Source organism: Schistocerca americana, chromosome 4, assembly GCF_021461395.2.
Source record: "Schistocerca americana isolate TAMUIC-IGC-003095 chromosome 4, iqSchAmer2.1, whole genome shotgun sequence".
Taxonomy (NCBI): domain Eukaryota; kingdom Metazoa; phylum Arthropoda; class Insecta; order Orthoptera; family Acrididae; genus Schistocerca; species Schistocerca americana.
This window is the reverse complement of record NC_060122.1, coordinates 784,543,598-784,562,940: the sequence shown is the minus strand read 5'-3', so window position 1 is coordinate 784,562,940 and position 19,343 is coordinate 784,543,598. Positions and strand designations below refer to the sequence as shown.

Here is a 19,343-nt window from a genome sequence, read left to right as displayed (position 1 = left end):
AAATGGCCTGGGAGTCGGGACAGGTTCCATCAGACTGGACAAAAGCATTAATCACACCAATCTTTAAACATGGAAACAGAAAAGACTGTAACAATTACAGAGGTATCTCTCTAATCAGCGTTGTGGGTAAAATCTTCTCAGGTATTGTTGAAAGGAAAGTGCGAGTATTAGTTGAGGACCAATTGGATAAAAATCAGTGTGGATTTAGGCCTCTTAGAGGTTGTCAGGACCAGATCTTTAGCTTACGGCAAATAATGGAGAAGTGTTATGAGTGGAACAGGGAATTGTATCTATGCTTTATAGATCTAGAAAAGGCATATGACCGGGTTCCTAGAAGGAAGTTATTGCCTGTTCTACGAGATTATGGAATAGGAGGCAAACTTTTGCAAGCAATTAAAGGTCTTTACATGGATAGTCAGGCAGCAGTTAAGAGTTGATGGTAAATTGAGTTCATGGTTCAGAGTAGTTTTAGGGGTAAGACAAGGCTGCAACGTGTCTCCACTGTTGTTCATATTATTTACTGATCATATGTTGAAAACAATAGACTGGCTGGGTGAGATTAAGATATGTGAACACAAAATAAGCAGTCTTGCATATGCGGATGACTTAGTTGTGATGGCAGATTCGATTTAAAGTTTGCAAAGTAATATTTCAGAGCTAGATCAGAAATGTAAGGGCTATGGTATGAAGATTAGCATCTCCAAAACGAAAGTAATGTCAGTGGGAAAGAAATATAAACAGACTGAGTGCCAAATAGGAGGAACAAAGTTAGAACAGGTGGACAGTTTCAAGTACTTAGGATGCATATTCTCACAGGATGGCAACCTAGTGAAAGAACTGGAAGCGAGGTGTAGCAAAGCTAATGCAGTGAGCGCTCAGCTACGATCTACTCTCTTCTGCAAGAAGGAAGTCAGTACCAAGACTAAGTTATCTGTGCACCGTTCAATCTTTCGACCAACTTTGTTGTATGGGAGCGAAAGCTGGGTGGATTCAGGTTACCTTATCAACAAGGTTGAGGTTACAGATATGAAAGTAGCTAGGATGATTGCAGGTACTAGTAGATGGGAACAATGGCAGGAGGGTGTCCATAATGAGGAAATCAAAGAAAAACTGGGAATGAACTCTATAGATGTAGCAGTCAGGGCGAACAGGCTTAGATGGTGGGGTCATGTTACACACATGGGAGAAGCAAAGTTACCCAAGAGACTCATGGGTTCAGCAGTAGATGGTAGGAGGAGTCGGGGCAGACCAAGAAGAAGGTACCTGGATTCGGTTAAGAATGATTTTGAAGTAATAGGTTTAACATCAGAAGAGGCACCAATGTTAGCACTGAATAGGGGATCATGGAGGAATTTTATAAGGGGGACTATGCTCCAGACTGAACGCTGAAAGGCATAATCAGTCTTAAATGATGATGGTTACGATGATGAGTGAAAAATAAATTTAAAGAACCCAACCTGTAAACACGTGTTGATAATGTTTATGTTCCATCCTAATCCTCGTAAGAGTATTTCAGTTGCTAGAACTCTTCAAAGCTGTCTCTGAAACGAGCTTCAGCCGTGTCTGTAACGCCGTCACCATCACAGTTCTGTGCCAACACGTGTAGTCCCTTCATGGTGATGTAACAATTACACCAGGGTGGGTACTCATACTTGAAAAAATAAAACAAAGTAAAATAAATTAAAAATACCCGAAAATTTGTAGTGTGGGGAAGAAGATGTCCAAAAAAGCTCCTGAGAAATTAGTGGTGAGTGGGGGGTTCAGCACATCAACGACGACTTTTCTTTCCTCTAGGCTGTAGTTAGCTGGAGTTTTTCAACCTCAATTTGTATAGACTAATAATCAAATAATTGACACACCTTGAAATATATAAAGCTCAATGAAACTGAATTAAACATTAGTTTAAAAACAAAAGAATTACTTGAATATTTCATCTTAGTTTTCAAGTAAAATTTAAGTTCCTAAGAATTGCAGATCTTCCGGAAGAATCACCACCCTGTACACTCATATTCTAAGATTTGAATTATTAGATGAGGTTCAAATATTTTTACATGTCTATATTTACAGCCCCACTGAGATTGTAGAGTTCACCTGCGGTGAATTCATACAGGGAGATAGAAGGAGATGTATAAGGTGCCCCAGGCTTTGAACACTAGTTACGAAGATTCCATCTGTCTCAGACTTTGCCTTTTAGTTGATGTGTCAACAAACAACCAGTTCACACTGGAATGGGTCAATCACTGTCAGCGCAGCCACCTTGCCAATCAAACCATATTGCCACATCATTTGACCGGTGAGAATGAAGGCTCTTTCAGTCGTGACAAAACTAACACTCTCTCTCTCTCTCTCTCTCTCTCTCTCTCTCTCTCTGAGCTGCCACCTAGAGCAAACGCTAAATGGCTTAGTCCCTTCATCTTTGAATTTTCCCTCCTCCTTCGAAATGGGTTTGGGACTACAGAAATTATCTTCTCTCATCTTGGCAATAGCCAGCATGGGCTTAATAACCCAGACCTTATTCCCATGGAGGGAGGAGCACTTGCAATACTAATGGCGCACCACCTTCTGACAGATGGCAACCCGGAAATCATCGAAGGGAATGTAAGAACTAGTGGGCTGAGGTACGAGGACTGCAGATTTGGCAGCAGCATGAACAGCTTCCTTTCCTGTCAGACCGACATGACCAGGAACCCACATAAACATCACAGTGGCTCCATCAAGAATGAGCAAGTGCAAGCTTTCCTGTACCCATTGCACTAAGAGATGGATGGTGTTCAGTGCACAGAGGCTTTGAATGGTGCTGAGAGAGTCTGAGCAGATGACAACTGTAAAGCCCGTTTTGCAAGGTGTACTCTGTGGCCTGATATAGGGCACAGAGCTCTGCCATAAAACACGAAAGCCATTGTCGATGTTCCACGAGTAAAGACAATCGAGACATTACTGAAGATGCCACTCAATGAGACAGGTCTATGAAGAACTGCAATAGTGGGCAAAATTGTCAACAAAAAGGGAGCCGAAGACACCTGGCAGGAGACAGGCCATTATAGGGTTAATGGCGATAGCAAAGAAGACGACACTCAGGGCAGAACCCTGAGGCACACAGTTTTCCTGGATAAAGGTGTATGACAAGGCAGAACCCACGCCCACCTTGAAAGCTTGGTCTTTTAAAAATTCCTGAAGGAGATGGGGCAGGCGGCCAGAGAAGTTCCACATGTAGAGATTACGGAGGCGGAGGATACCAGTGTTCCAGCAGCTGTCAAAGGCTTTCTTCAAATCTAAAAACACGGCCAGTCTGGGATTTCCGCAAGAACTATTCGTGACGCGGGTGGACAAAGTGACAAGATGGTCAACTGTAGCACAGCGAGCTCAAAAACCACACTGTGCAGTGGTTAGTAAATTGTGAGACTCTAGCCACCATACCAGCCGAGCATCAATCATACATTCCATCACCTCGCAAAAACAACTGGTGAGAGAGACGGAGCAGTAGCTAGAAGGAAGGTGTTTCTCCTTACCAGGTTTGGATATGGGCATGACTGGCTTCATGCCAGCACCTGGGAAACTTGCTCTCTGCCAAGATGCGGTTGAACGTATTAAGCAGAACGTGCTTGCCCGCAAGAGAAAGGAACTGCAACATCTGAAGGTTAACAGCGTCTGGCCCTGGTGCGGAAGATCTGGATGAAGTGAGAGCATAATCTAACTCCCACATTATAAAGGTGGCATTGTACCACTCATGATTCTGAGAAGAGACGGGTATCACCCGACCCTCCATTGGAAATGAGTGGAGGAGGAAGGCAGGGTGATAGTGGGAGGAGCTCGAAATTTCTGCAAAATGGTGCCCCGAGGTGTTGGAGACAGCAATAGGGTCCATGATATCTGCTACTGTCAGACCGAACACTGGGGGAATGGATCTTGGTCCCAGAGAGCCGTCAGTGGTTGGCCCATGCAACAGAAGAGGGAGTGGAACTGTTAAAAGAACTAGTGAATGAAATTCAGCTAGCTTTTTTGCTAACCTGAAGAACGTGACGAGACTGTGCAAGTGCCTGTTTATAATAAATGCAGTTTGCCATCATAGGATGATGGTTAAAAATGTGGAGAGCATGTCCCCAAATGTGAACTATGTCACAGCACGCCTCAGTCTACCAACGAACCAGGACATGGTATGGTAAAGAGGAAGTGTGGGGAATAGAACATTCTGCAGCAGTATGGATAATTTTTGTAAGATACTCTACCTGGTCATCAGAACTGGGGAAACCTTGTTCGTCAAAGGTCGCCAGGGAGCAACGAAGCCTCATGTCAGCCTTAGTAAGCTGCGATTTGTGTGTACATGGAGGTGGGGTAGGAGTCAACAAATGGATAGCAAACTGGAAACGGTCACTCTAGTAGGTGACACAGTGGACTATTCAAGACGATGGGCGAGATGGGCAGTGCAGAAGGATAGGTCCAAATGGGAATAGGTGTGCAAGGAGACAAAGGAATGCGGGTGGTCCCGTGTTAACGCAGAAAAGGTTAAGTTGATCAAGAAGGGCACCTCTCTGACAGGTTCTGGGAGAACCCCAAATAGAATGGTGGGCAGCAAAAATGGATGAGGTAGCTGCCCAATAAGCTGGACCCTGGTGACACTGAATGACGGAGGGATGTAAATGGTACAAAGGGAAAAGGTCAAGTGGGGAAAGAAAAGGCAACCTGCAACAGCTCGAGAAGACGGGTAGTCAGGGAAATGGGTGACTATGAATGTCATCCCATACGAGCAGCAACACTCCCCCATGAAATGGAATGTTGACCTCTGGCGGAAGGTCAAAATAGACCAAGAGGAAATGCGAAAGCTCAAAGCGGTCATTAAGACGCAATTTTGTTTCCTGAAGGCAGAGTACAAGTGGACACTGCAGTTCTAAAAGCAGCCGTAAATCCTCTTTGTTGGATCAAGGACCATGAATGTTCCGTTGGAAGAGTGTCATGACGAAGTGGTGTAACATCGGCAGCTGCCGAGTGCCAGCCTGTGAAGACTCGCTGCTGCAGGGTACCGGTCAACAGAAGCATAGGCTTTCTTCTGCTGCTGGTCTGTGGAGTCCGAAACTCCAAAAAGGTTGGCAGTGCACACTGGCAACATGGAGGCCAACCAGGCGAAGGTATCACATGGCAAAACTGTCGAAGAGGATCTTCGAGTCGGCGAAGGAGAAGACTGTTTGCCTTTGTTTGACTTCTTCGAGCCTTTCCGCTTAGCAGAGGACTTCTTGGGTGTTGGTTGGCTGGAGGGTCACAGGAAGTCATCACGGGAACATTCCTTCCGTCCTTTCCAGCCTGTCAGTTGTGTAGCTGGTGACTTCCTGTGAGGTGAAAGTTTGCAAGCTTGTTGCACAGCTGGACAAGGGGACTGAAGCTACGATGACACTGGGAGATTTCACAACCTCAGAGCTGAGGTAGAGGTTGCATGTCTGTGTGGCTATGTCCTTCATGGAGCAAGATGTAGCAAGAACAGTACTGTGTCAGACGGTAGAACACAAGGTTTGCAACTAGCCAACACCTTATGAGCAATGGGGTAAGGAACTTTTTCCTCTACCCGGATCTCCTGGACCGCCCACTCATCAAGGTACACAGGACAATCTCGACAGGGAGCAACATAGTCGCCCCGTGTGCATCCATACCACAGGTTACACGTTTGGCCCGGTGTCGGCAAGACATTCGAGTGTGGTTGAAATGATGATGATACTGATAGCAGCGCATCAGGTTCGGTTGGACTGAGAACCTCACAGCCTGCTTTGATCTTGGAAGGAAGCACCACTATCAAAGGAGAGGAAAACAGTGTGTGTTGGCATTTCATCACCCAATCGACATCCTGATCAGAAAGGTATGTATGGATTTTGGCCTCGTGCAGACCATCGAGCAGCCTAGCGCAAACAACACCACAGGAAGAATTCCGTGTTTGATGGGCCTCCACATGAACAGTATAGTTGTGGAGAAGTGAAGCAGCAAGCAGTTGTGCTTGAGAACCAGAAGTAGTCTCCAAAAGCGAAGTGTCATTCTGTAAACAAGAGCAGGATTTCACAGGTCCAGCTGCTGCATCAACACATAAACACCTTTCTGAATAGTGAATGGATTTACCATTGTGAAGGACTGACCGTCTTCAGTACATGAAACCATGAGGAACCATGGTGCCGCTAGGAGGGTCTGAATCGTTTATATTGAGTAGACACTAATTCTGAAGACGACTGGCTCACTGTGACAAAATCCCCATGATTGCCAACGTCTCTGATGGCATGCTCCCTCAAACTGGGGTCTCCCTTCACAAGGGGGTGTACCCGCCTCAGGTAACTGTTCACACCTCAGGTCACACCTCCCTTGCACCTGACAGAGGGATCAATTGGCAATTTGGGAAGGTAGCAGCTCAGGCAATCACCCCTTTCTGGGCCTGGCCTGTACCATGGGGTATGCGTGAACTCTACTGTCGACCCGGGACTGGGAATTACATGTTACCCAGTCACCTGTTATGCGTCAGATGCATGAGGCTGCCTTCAGTGCGCAGGAAGCAAGAAGAAAAAGAGGAGCCTCCAACACTGATGTGGAGGAAGGATAGGAGAAGGTGAATGAGGAAACGAAAATGGAATGAAAAACAGTGGTGAGACTGTTCTTACGTCAGCTATGGACAGCTCAGAACATTCCCAGAAACACCCCAGTCACGTCCCCCAAGGGAGGGGAAAAAGAACAGCAAGAGGACAGACGCAGCACGTAAAGGAAAAGATGCTGCGAAGGCTGGGGCCCCATGATAGATTTCTCCCCCCGTGTGAGCGAAGTACTAACAACATATTTTGTAATGAACTGTTTTTAAATTGAGAAAGCAAGGCCAATGGTTAGTGTGTTCCATTAAGACCACTGTTATTTTATTTCAATAAAATGAAACATTTCTGACAAAAATATGCATTTCCTTGGAAGTGCAAAACAGATTTAAAATACCTCCACTGATTTCAGAAATAACCTCAGAAAAAAGTAGGCCTCTTCAAAAGCATGTATAAGGGAGGGAAGAGTTGTGTAAGCCAACACTAAGGGTGACCACTAATAAAACAATGGTTCTACTATGTTCATTGTCAGTTATTAGTCACTGTGTGTATTATTTTACAGGTATTGCGTAATTTTTCTTTCGAGAAATGTACGAGCACAAAGCGTACAAATTGCCAGTGACTGCCACAAATTTCTTTTTATTTTCTTCCATACTTCCTAATATATAAATTATTTTAAAGTGCTAAAATGTACTAGAATAAATAAAATGTCTTAAACACAGCACTGTACAATGTCGCAATTCCATCGCCTCTGGCCTGCCAAGAAGCACCACAGTCCTGGGTCCTTGGATAAACCATGAAAATTTGCCACATTATGCCACACACAAACAGACCCAGGCTGCTTCGATGGGCAGGGCTTACAAATTAATGGGAAATGATGGGCTTCAGATCAGAAGGCCCTATCTGTTAGAGATACCCCCAGAAATGGTCTGCGTTTTTTGCCTGTGGTGTAAGTCGAATTGTGTGGCAAGCTATTCACGTGTTACAGACACTTGTTGATGAAGTGAGACCAATGAGATTTTTCCAGTTTTTTTCCCCTTCAAATTTCCCTGACACATTTGAAATTCTCTGATATTCCCTGATTTCCAGAACTTGTGGCAACCCTGGTTTCAATAACACACACACTCCTGCTACTTAACAGCACTTTTTATTTTCAACATTGGCAAATGTTAATCCTTCGTGATGGCAGTTCTGTGGGTTCAACTGTAGGGAGCCAAGGGAACAATGTAGTCTCTCTCAGTTTGCTTATACTGCCAGCTCTATAAGAACTGTAAATTGTAGCAACTGATATTGCATGCAAATACAGCCTTGACTGGTCGAGGAACATGGATCTACGAGTTCACATTTCACAATAGGTTCCCACAGACAATACGACACTAATGTTAACGGTAATCCATGAAGTAGAAATCACAAACAACTGTGCAACAGGAAGAAAATTTGGTGTCATGGAACAAAGACTAAATTAAAGGCAGGCAATAATACACATCAAGCTTTCAGGGGACCGAAGCACAAACGTTTCACAAATCTGAGCAGCTCCTTGTTCATTATGTGCAAGAGAAATCCAATGAAGACTTACCAATTATTTGAGAAATTACATGAAAGCTAGAGAAAGGCACCATAGAATTCAAAATCAGTGTGGGCTGGTGTGTTGTGGTGGTGGTGGCGATGACGACAGTGGAGCTTATGTTACGATGCAGAACAACACTAGCTCCTTGACTTCACGTGGCGTATGATAAAACTACTACCACCATATCACTGTCTCATAACCAATCTAAGGAAGTAGAACAACCATCTGCTACACCCTATACCTGTTTACTCCAATCCCCAGCCAAATGTTACTGTCGAAGTGCAGGGCATTAAAATTGTTCCTGTAAGATGTTCTTGCAATGAAAAGGCCCCACCCCGAAGTATGTGCACCCTTGGGTACAGGGCAGAGGGCACCATTTACCACTACTTGTCATTTCTTTGCCTGGTCTACTTGCCAACAAAGCAAGGAAAAGAACAACTGTCTACAAACCACCATATGAGCCCTAATTTCTCCCCCCTCATCTTCATGATCCTTACATGAAATGTCCATCGACGGTAGCAGAGTCATCTCCGGTCGGCCTCAAAAGCTGGGTATGTAAATATATGCAATAGTGACTCACAAAACAACCATCATCTTCCTTCCAGAGATTCCCATTTCAGTTCACAAAGCATTTCTGTAATACTTTGACACCAATTGAACCTACCAGTAACAAATCCAACAGCACACCTCCAAATTGCTTCAATGTCTTCCTTTCATCCAACATGGTGAGGATCTCCAGCACTCTAGCAGTACTCAAGAATGGGTTTCCCTACCATCCTATACGCAGTCTCCTTTATAGATGACCTACACTTCCCCAAAATCACCCCATAAAATGAAGTCTAGCATTCGCCTTCCCTACTACCAACCTGACTGACTCATTCCACTTCACACTGCTTGGCAACCTTAATGCCTAGATTTTTATTCAATAAGACTGTGACGAGCAGCAGAGTACTAGTGCCGTATGTTTAGGCTGAGACATATCACTGCAACAGTTTGTAATTTTGACTAATCAGAGTATGTTGAACGTATAATTCTCTCACAGTCACCTAAAAATATTTAAAATATACACATACATACAGGCACCTCATACGCCAATCAACACAGTAACATCACTGCATAACTGCAATCACAAAATCATTACAAAATGCAGTAGATGTCTTGCTGACTGCGACAGTTCATGCAAGGGTAGGTTTGTTAATGGTGGGTATCGTGCAAGAAGATACCGTGTCAGTGCCATGGTCATCACAATAATTGAGTCCGGTGTGGCAGACGCAGTGCATTGACTTACGCCCTCTGCTGTACCGTATCATCAGTGACTTTGCACAGCTTCATCAGGCTGGTGCTGAACGGCAGCAGCTCACTCTTGGTTGGCGTCCCCTGCTACCGCATAGCGCAGTTCTGTCGCAGCTGCTCCTTGAGCAGTTCCGCTTGCTCGGCATACTGTGCCGCAGTATCATCTGAGAGCTGCAGGCCATTCTCTCGCGCATGACAGCATAATATGCATTGAGCTACATAGTAAGTATTCTACTGGAAAACATAATTGTATTCTCAGACAAATTTTTGGAGTGTTATCACTAGTACTCTCAAACTTCATACCATTCATAATGCTTCTTGAGCAATATCCGTAAGTATTTTAGGTCATCAACTTTCCACGTAAGACCATTCAACCTATTGCAGATTTCAGCAGGACCAAAGTTCATTTCACATCAACAGTTTCTCTTTCATTAATCTCTTTGACTGCTTCAACTTAACTGAAACTTATCTCTTCCATATAACATGACGGCAACAGTACAAGTTAACTTAAAACTGAACTGACCCCAAATGTTTTGAGAGGAAAGAAGTTTCTTTTACTAATTCTATGGCCTAAGTAACTTAGCTATTACATACACTCACTGCACACACAACTAGCAGGCTCAAAATATCTAAGTCCAATTTTCTTTTGATCATCAATTTTCACATGTGAACCCTGTGTGAATTTTAATTCCAAACACTTAACCAGCACAACAGTTGAAATGTAATGATTACATTGGATTCCTAAGACACTGAACCTTACAGATACAGTGAAATCATAGAAAAACTGAACATTTTGTGATAAGAACATTTGCCGAGAAGACCAAGATACAAACAAAATGTTATAGAAGTATTTAATGGAATATATTCTCACCTTTTTCCTCATGATATTCATTCCAGAGATCAATAAGCCTCTGTGGATATTTTCCTTGAACACACACACAACGAGTAACCTCAACAAAGCAGCTAGTTTTGAACTGTGCATCATGACGTAAATTACTCAATTCCCTATATGAATAAGAAAACATTTTAAGAATAGGAGGACACTCATGTATCATAATACCATGACAATTGTTTACTTACATAGCAATAACTAATTCTGAAAGGACTTCTTCATACTTTTTTTGTTTCTCCCCATTCACCAAGATATGACCTTCAATGGGGATAATCTTAAGCACCCTGTCAGAGGTACAATTATACTGACAGAAAAACACTTCTCCATATAACCCTTCACCTATCTTCTTACAATTGTCCAAAAACCTGAAGAAAAAAAAAAGCACCATTTGATTTCACAAAATAATGAAAAATCACCAATACATCGGGGAGGGAGACTGATTTCTAACACAGCAATTAACTAAAATGTGAACACGAAGTAATGAGGTATCTACTCTAGCCAAGCTTGCTTTCCAACAAAAGAGAGAAAGGGTGGTAAAATTAAAACTACTCAGTAATTTTAATACTGTTCCTAGTTTGAAGTTGCGGCAAACTAAAAAAAAATGCAATAATTACAGTAATCACGCAATAAATGTTGAAACTTTAAAATTAAACCAGGAAAATTAAAAAAGTTGCAACAGCCATAACTTGTGAATGAAGTTAACAGTTCACAGAGCTTAATGTTACTTCTGAACTCATGTGGCACACACCACCAGTTCAGAGTACAGAATAGTATACTGGACCAGCCGTAAGCAACATTTCAGCACATATTAGCGATTGTATCTTGTGTATTTTCGTATTTGTATTTAGCCTCATCAGCAAACAGTAGAAATTGAAACCTCTGAGATTAAAAATCGTGCAGAAACATGCCTCTCTAGATCTGTAACTTCAGAAACAGAAGTAATGTAACTTACAACTTTTTTTAAACCTCTGAATTTTCCAAATTAGGATTTTCTACATTGCAATATGAAATAAAGGCTTTAAGGTAGATGTTCATTTTGACCAGTAGTTTATCATCCCAAAAAAGCAGCAGCATAGTGAAGTGCAATTCATTAAAGCTTAAACACATGATTTAGAACTGCCACACATCATCATCATCATCATCATCATCAGCCAATTCAATCATTAGATGATGTGGCCTCTTCGAGTCGTGGATTCAGGTAGGCTTTCAGCAGTCTTCTCCAAGTGGGACGGTCTTGGGCAGTTCTCTGCCAGGTGTTACCAGCGATCTTCTTGATGTCTTTGTCCCATCTGTCTGGTGGTCTTCCTCTAGGCCTCCGGTGCTCTCTCGGACTCCACTCCAGTACTAACTTCGTCCATCTGTTGTCTTTTCTTCTTGCGACGTGGCCAGCCCACTGCCATTTCAAGGAACCTACTCTCTCTAAGATGTCATTAACCTTCGTCACAGACCGGATGTCATCTGCCCTTTTCCTGTCCTTTCTTGTATAGCCCAGCATTGGTCTCTCCATGGCTCGCTGTGCTGTCCTAAGTTTTCCTTTTGTGAATGAGTTCAGTGTCCATGTCTCGCATCCGTACGTCATCACAGGAAGAATGCATTGATCAAATACTGCTTTCTTCAGATTTACTGGCATTTTTGATCTGAATACTTTTGAATTCTTCCCAAATGCTTGCCAGCCAAGCTTGATGCGTCGATAGATTTCTGGTCTTATGTCTCCCTTCATATTTATAATCTGGCCAAGGTAGACATATTCACTGACCTCTTCTAGTAGACTGTCCTTGACTTTCACATCTCCAGCTGGGACCCATTTGTTGGATATTACTTTTGTTTTGGAAAGGTTCATGTTCAAGCCAACCAGCTGCCACACAAAGCAGTTTAAATATACAACAAACTAATTTCAGTACATCTCTGAATATCCAACTTACAAACAAATTAAGTATTATTTTGGCAACTTCTACTTTTGGCATAGTCCATAACAATTCATACAGACTAGGAAAAAATCTTACCTTGATAGTCTCCAATGTTACTGAATTTAGCATATGTTTAAATGAAGGACTAAGTAAGGAACATTTATTTTTTTGTTTTCTCCACAAAATTTCTCCTCCGAGATACAGCCCTCCAAAGATGACACTGCACATACCAACGCTGTATCCCTAGATATTGCGCTGGTTTTTATTTGAAATATAATTTCTTCATGATTAAAATGAAATCATCCATTTGGACTGACCTATCAAATTTATTTTACTACAACATTCTGAAGTTTTTTTTATAATTTATGGAATTTTTTTCAAAAATGCCAATACATAAAATTTATATTTTCATCTGTTGATTAGTACCAAATAGTTCCACATTCCCTGAAAAGGAGAGCTTCCACTTTTAGGTTGAACAGGTTTTATAAACAATTGAAATTTTTACCATACATAAAACCTGTTGTATGAACACAACAGGCTCATAAAAATTAAAAAACTAGCCTTACTTAACGTAATTTTAGTTTTGAAAGATGAGTAAGAGACTCATTTTTCAAGCATTTTAAATGGTTTCAAAATGTATCTGAAAGATCCAAAGACTTACATAAAGTTCACTACAATTTCGTTTAACTCTTAACTGGTGCCTATAATCTCTGCAATCCACCATTCACAGTCATATACACACGCCACAAACATCCCCCTCTCAGGTTGTAAATCTGAATATCATCCTGTTGCTTCTGAGGTATTGGCCGAACAAACAAAATTTCTTCTTTCTTGCTCTTTAAAGTGCGTGCAATGTGTGTTAACCCATCACCGAGTCCAAAAATGTGTCTTCTGAATTCCTTTCACAGGAATAGTTTGTTTGGACCATTCTTTTTTTCTGCTCACAGAATTCCTCGATTTCCTCTTTGGACAATAGAGTGAGGGCTGTGGATGTGTAAGATTTCACGACTCTCGTAAAATCCTCAGCATTCTGAATCACAGCTGTATTTGTTCTGGAAAAATTGAGTTTTGTAGCATGGTGCTTCAGCAGGCCGCCTACACAATCACAAGGCCCCTTCCCGTGACCAGTAGCACTGTATACGCAGTCAGTTGGCACAAGCAACTTACTCAATTCAAACAGCTGGTAACGATTTTTAAACTGACTAGGAGCACCATCAGAAATAATGATGATCTTCTCTGCACCTGTTTGCAGAGGAAGAATTTTGCACATTGCTAGAAAAGCATGTACTGAGTCACGTCCTGTGTCATCACTTATTACTACAACACTTGTGATCTTGTTTCGAAAAAATGTCATTCTTGTAAAAATTGAAACCCTTGTGCTTCTCGTGGAGGAATTACAGACGAGTTCTCAGCAAAATCACAGTGAAGCACTGAACTTAGTTCTTCAGCTTGTACACACCCTTTCACTTCTGCGATGTGGTGGTGTTGCAATTTCTTCAGATGTTTGTGTGTTACTGCTTTAACTGACCATTTACCAAGTTCATCAATGAAACTATCAAAGGCAACAGTTTTCTTAATTAGTTCATCTTCCTCCCATGCCACGTATATAATTTCTGCAGGGTTATCTGCTATGTCTTCCGGGCCAAGTGCCTAAAGACAGTCCTTCCTTTCCAGGGCAGTCACCAGATTCTTGAAACAAACAAGTATCTCGCTTTGCGTCACAGACTACTAACAGCTTCAGACAACCAACCAAAGTGTCACATGTCACGTGCTTCAGTAAGTTTTTCCAAGTTACCACACAAAGTTAAAAATTCGTGTAGTACACACACAGACATCTCTAGGTGGGTGTGGAACTAGTGCATAAAATTTTAGTCTTCCAATAAGTAAAGTTGTATAGTTGCTCTTACAAATTGCAAAAGTTTCTTTAACACTGCAAGTCATGTACCTCTTCACTTTCACAACTTTATGACATTCAACTGTTACAGTTGTAGTGTCTTTTTTGTTGGCAGTATGGCGATAACAGTCCCATTTATCTTCCACATAAAATGACTGCACTATTTTAACTTTAGTTGCTTCTACAGGATGACCATAATAAGGATCTGATCTTCCAAAGACTCCTCTTACAGACCTCACATTTCCTGATTTGTCTACCATGTACTCTGATACTGATGGAACATGGTTCAAAATTCTTTTTCAAAATGTCTCTGGAATAATAGTTAAAACTTGCACCTTTTCACTGTAGGATGCACAATATTCAACAGTTGAATTGATATTTGTGAAAAATTCCTGCCAAGAGGTGCACGAGTGCTTGTTTTCATTTTCTTCTGAAGATGGAATTTTTACTTTGAAGAATGTAGCCAGTTTTGCTGTAGTGTATTCATCCATAACTTTAGTAATTTCCCTGTGCTTTCTTGATGCACAGATCTTATGACTTTACTTCACTGACCACAGTTTCTTAACAGGACCAACACCTACCTCTGTAGTTGACTGATTCAGGGTATTTAATTCTTCCTCTACTGATGCAAAATCTGCATCATCTACACCATGGGAGACTTCACCTTGTTCAGATACTATCATTGTTATTCTGCAAAACATTTAGGACACAAAAAGGAGTCACTGGAAACACCATTTTGAAAGAGTGTCTTCAAATGAGAAACTGATCACCACCTTGAACAAAATTAGCGTTTTTATTTGTCTTTTATGGACATGCAAATAGTCAGCACACTTCACTCTCCTGTGGCCCCAATCAGAAGACATTTCGAACAGTCCTTTCCACAAAACACATTGCAACTTTGCCCACTGGCAAACTCCTCACAAAGACGCAGAACTCACTGGATGGTGTCAGATTTCTTAGAAGCCTCTTTACTAAACAAATTAGCAATATACAATACAGAAACCCGCAATGAACAAACCCAACAAAGAAACTGACAAGAATCTACAACAAAGTAAGAAATATCTGCAACAATGAAAGTGAAAAGAAATAACTAAACAAAGACAGTGAAAAGAAGTAACACAGCAAAGACAATAGAAATAAGCATTCTAATGAAGAAATTGGTAAAAACAACTTCAGGGAAAACACACATTACCCTCAAAAGTTAAAAAATGATTTTTTAAAAAAAAACCTGCCTGACTTATAAGTGGGTGCTCTCCTTTACAGAGAACATAGTACTACATGGAACTAATCAACAGAAAAAAATCTAACTTTTCTGGATTGGCATTTTTGAAAAAAAAAAAAAAAATTCTGTAAATTACAAAAATATTCAAAAAGCAACAGTAGAAGAAGTTTGACAGATCTGTCCGGAGGATACTATTGTAATCATAAAGCAATTATCTTTCAAATAAAAAAAACTAACAAAATATCTACAACTGTTACAGTGAAACAGCATACTAACATCTTCAAAATGGTGTTTGCACTTTGAAGGTCTGTATCTCGGAGCATGAATTTTTTTTGAGAAAAGAAAAAAGTACGTGTTTCTTACTTACTCCTGAATTTTAACAAGCTAAATTCAATGACATCCAAGACTATGAAGGTGTGGCATCGATAGGTCACATCAAGCACACATTGGAACATTAACTTCCCTGACACGCCGCCGTGTTTAATTCAGTCTGTCTTTGCACTTCGTGCAGTGTGCATGTGTATCAGTCTTTATGGTAAAATATATGCGTATATAGAAAACTTGGGAACTGTTTATTACGTATATTAATACCCATATCCAGAATCCCATATTGATGACCCCGGACAAAAAGTTCCAAGTCTAACGCGCGGGTTGTATAGAATCAACAGGTTTCACATACGACGCCATGGCTACATCACCGAACATTCTTTACAAAGATTTGGAGGCCCAGCTCTTACAACCAGGACAACACAACCCTCCGCCGTCAGTTATATCGCAGCTAACGGACAATGATCTCCGATCTTAGACGAGGATAACGTCTACTTCAGCAACTCCACAACGACCGAGTGTTATGCAGTTATATCAAATAATGGACTCAGGTTTCGATTCACCGGATTACACACAACCACAAGTGAAAAGTGAAGTGGATGATCTACTAAATAGTGCGATAATCGATCACCCGTATGAAGTTCAAAGGGACCGAAATTCGCACACATGCTTTGATCCTCTACGTGCCACGACGTCTGTTACAGTTGTGCATGTGTAACGCCACCATTTGTGCAAAATGCACACGCAGTCAACTATTACCAAGCTACGCCAGCCTCACCTTCCTCACAAATCAGTAACAGACATTTTTATGCCCCCAGTTCGCCAGAACAAACCACCCGATCCGCGGCCCAGTTTCGCGACCACGTGGGTACGACTGCACTCAACATAGCTTCTTCGCCCAGCAACCTTGTACAATGACAGTACGACCGCCGGCAGGTTTCACCAGTGTTTTATAGTCCTACCACTAAGGATGCGTGGCCAGTGTGCGTGGCAAACTCTCATTATTAGCACTTTAAGCTGCAACCCACCAAAGGAAATGTATAGCAGTAAAAATGTAGTATCATGTTGACCAATTGTGTGGTGTAATGGATAGGGTCACGGCTACACACAAAAGTTCATGGATTCAAATCTCATCAGGTACTTTATTTTAATACTTAAATTTTTATCAAAATTACATTGCTCAATACTGTTACTCAATTGGTTTGAATATAATATTTTATTTTTATTCCTTTGTCACATCATTTTAATCATATCAACTACTTCATTTCCTCTGATTTTGCTTCCTACATTTTTTTCTACTGTTTTAAATCTTTGTCCGTGTGATTTTAATTAATTTTATGCATTAATTTCAATAAAACCTGCTATCATATTTCTTCATCCATGTTACTGCATTCGTTATTTCTATTCCTCACTAGGTAATTCTGTGCATAGTGCAATAGGAATTTAGGCTCTGTTTTAAATATGTGTACAGTTATTACCATAAAAAATAAAAAATGAGAATTTCGTGATGAAAAATACATTTTTATCACTACATAGTTAATAGAAATAGATTATTTCTTTTTTTAACTGATCAGAATTTCCAAATACTTAAATGATATCAATATAATAGAGGGAAACATTCCACGTGGGAAAAATTATATATAAAAACAAAGATGAGGTGACTTACCGAACGAAAGCGCTGGCAGGTCGATAGACACACAAACATACACACAAAATTCAAGCTTTCGCAACAAACTGTTGCCTCTTCAGGAAAGAGGGAAGGAGAGGGGAAGACGAAAGGAAGTGGGTTTTAAGGGAGAGGGTAAGGAGTCATTCCAATCCCGGGAGCGGAAAGACTTACCTTAGGGGGAAAAAAGGACAGGTATACACTCGCATATGTCTGCTTGTGTCTGTATGTGTGGATGGATATGTGCGTGAGTGCGAGTGTATACCTGTCCTTTTTTCCCCCTAAGGTAAGTCTTTCCGCTCCCGGGATTGGAATGACTCCTTACCCTCTCCCTTAAGACCCACTTCCTTTCGTCTTCCCCTCTCCTTCCCTCTTTCCTGATGAGGCAACAGTTTGTTGCGAAAGCTTGAATTTTGTGTGTATGTTTGTGTTTGTTTGTGTGTCTATCGACCTGCCAGCGCTTTCGTTCGGTAAGTCACCTCATCTTTGTTTTTACATACAAACACTTAAATGTTATTACAGATAATCAAATTCACATTCACAAAAATTCTGAGTAGTAAAAGATTGACACAGTAAAACTTACTCAGAACGGAAGCACATAGGACTAAAATAATTTTCAAAATCGTGCTAGTATCTGCATTAAAACTCACTAGGCTATATAAAACTTGTCAGTTATCATGCACAAAGATTTAAATTTGTAATTATGTAGTATTTATGTTCCTTCGCTCCTGGACAGTAGTTATTCATTTACTGGATGTTGTACAATAAAACACTAGGCTATTATACTAATTAATAAATAATATGGTATTTCTGTATCATTACTCTATGTTTAAATTTGTTTACTGTTGTAAGTACATATATATTATTTCCATGTTTATTTACTTTACAGTTCACTTTTTTTTTTGCCACATATAAAGTGAGGAAACTTGTTTCAATTTCCCATTAAGAACTGTTTTTTCTAGACTTTTGTATTAAATGATAGTTGAAACAGTTTGGGAGAATTTGTGTATGCTGTGAATTTCATAAAACTGTGTGCAACAGCTTCTTCAGACAATTTTTCTAGGGCTCTCTTCTTCTTCTTCTTCTTCTGTTTCTTCCTGATCATCATCTGTGTTGCGGATTTCTATTAAATCTGTTATTGAAGTAAAAGTAGAGTGAGCTGACAGACAGCAATCACTTTAAACATAATTATCCACACATGAAATGCTTTACATTTCAATTAATTCAGCAACTGCTGCTGCATTTTCTTGAGGTTTGATAGTTGGAGGAGTGTGTTGTTTTTGACTTCCAAATGCCACTTTGTTGAAGCACTTTGTAACAGTGTCAGGCTTTATTTCCCTTACTGGCAAACTAATCCCATTTACTGCCTCCAGGACAGAAACCGACCATGCCAGAACAAATGCACTTTCAGCTTCTCCAATATTAAGAATAAGAGACTGCATCAGTGATTACCTATTATGAAATGTGCATGGTCCATGGATTGTGTGAGGCTAGTTCAACCTGGTGGGAAGCAAGGCAGTTTCATGTTCGAAAATTTGACTTTCAGGTGGCAGGTTTTACTGTCTCGGAAAATGAGAACTTTGCGATTTCCTTTCTTCATTTTGGCACTTGAAGAGCCCAGCCATTCTCCCAAAGACCAGTAACCACCCACTTCTTTTTACTGTTTCATCACGTAACTGAAAGCTTACTGACATCTACATTTTTGAAACAAAGTAGTTTTGTAACCTTTCTTATCACCAGTGGCTTCTCTATTTCACGTAACATGTTTCCACACAGCAGCATAGTGAGTCTTTCCTTGGCTGTTTTTTTACTAGACGACTTTTCACCTCTTGCTAGAGATTTCAGAAGAAATGCACAATAAAACAGTCCTGCTTCATCGACACTGAACATTTCTTTCAGTTCATAATTTGCAATTAGATTACAGTACAATATTGCCTTCCATTCTTTTGTTACATTTCCTCCCACATCTGTAACTTCCACACACACTTCATTCCGCACAGTGTTGTGCCTAGCATTGAAACTGTCCA

At 40.9% G+C, this 19,343-nt stretch overlaps 1 protein-coding gene across 6 annotated transcripts in view; it reads right to left on the bottom strand.

The window, feature by feature from the left end:
• The window catches only part of LOC124612273, a 136,176-nt gene that overhangs the window by 59,478 nt on the left and 57,355 nt on the right, over positions 1-19,343 (bottom strand). For all 6 annotated transcript variants that reach the window (XM_047140371.1, XM_047140372.1, XM_047140374.1 and 3 more), the window contains 2 exons: positions 10,489-10,665; positions 10,280-10,413 (listed from right to left, as the gene is read on the bottom strand). In XM_047140371.1, the coding sequence (XP_046996327.1) occupies positions 10,280-10,413; positions 10,489-10,665 (311 nt within the window). The remainder of the gene's footprint in view (positions 1-10,279; positions 10,414-10,488; positions 10,666-19,343) is intronic.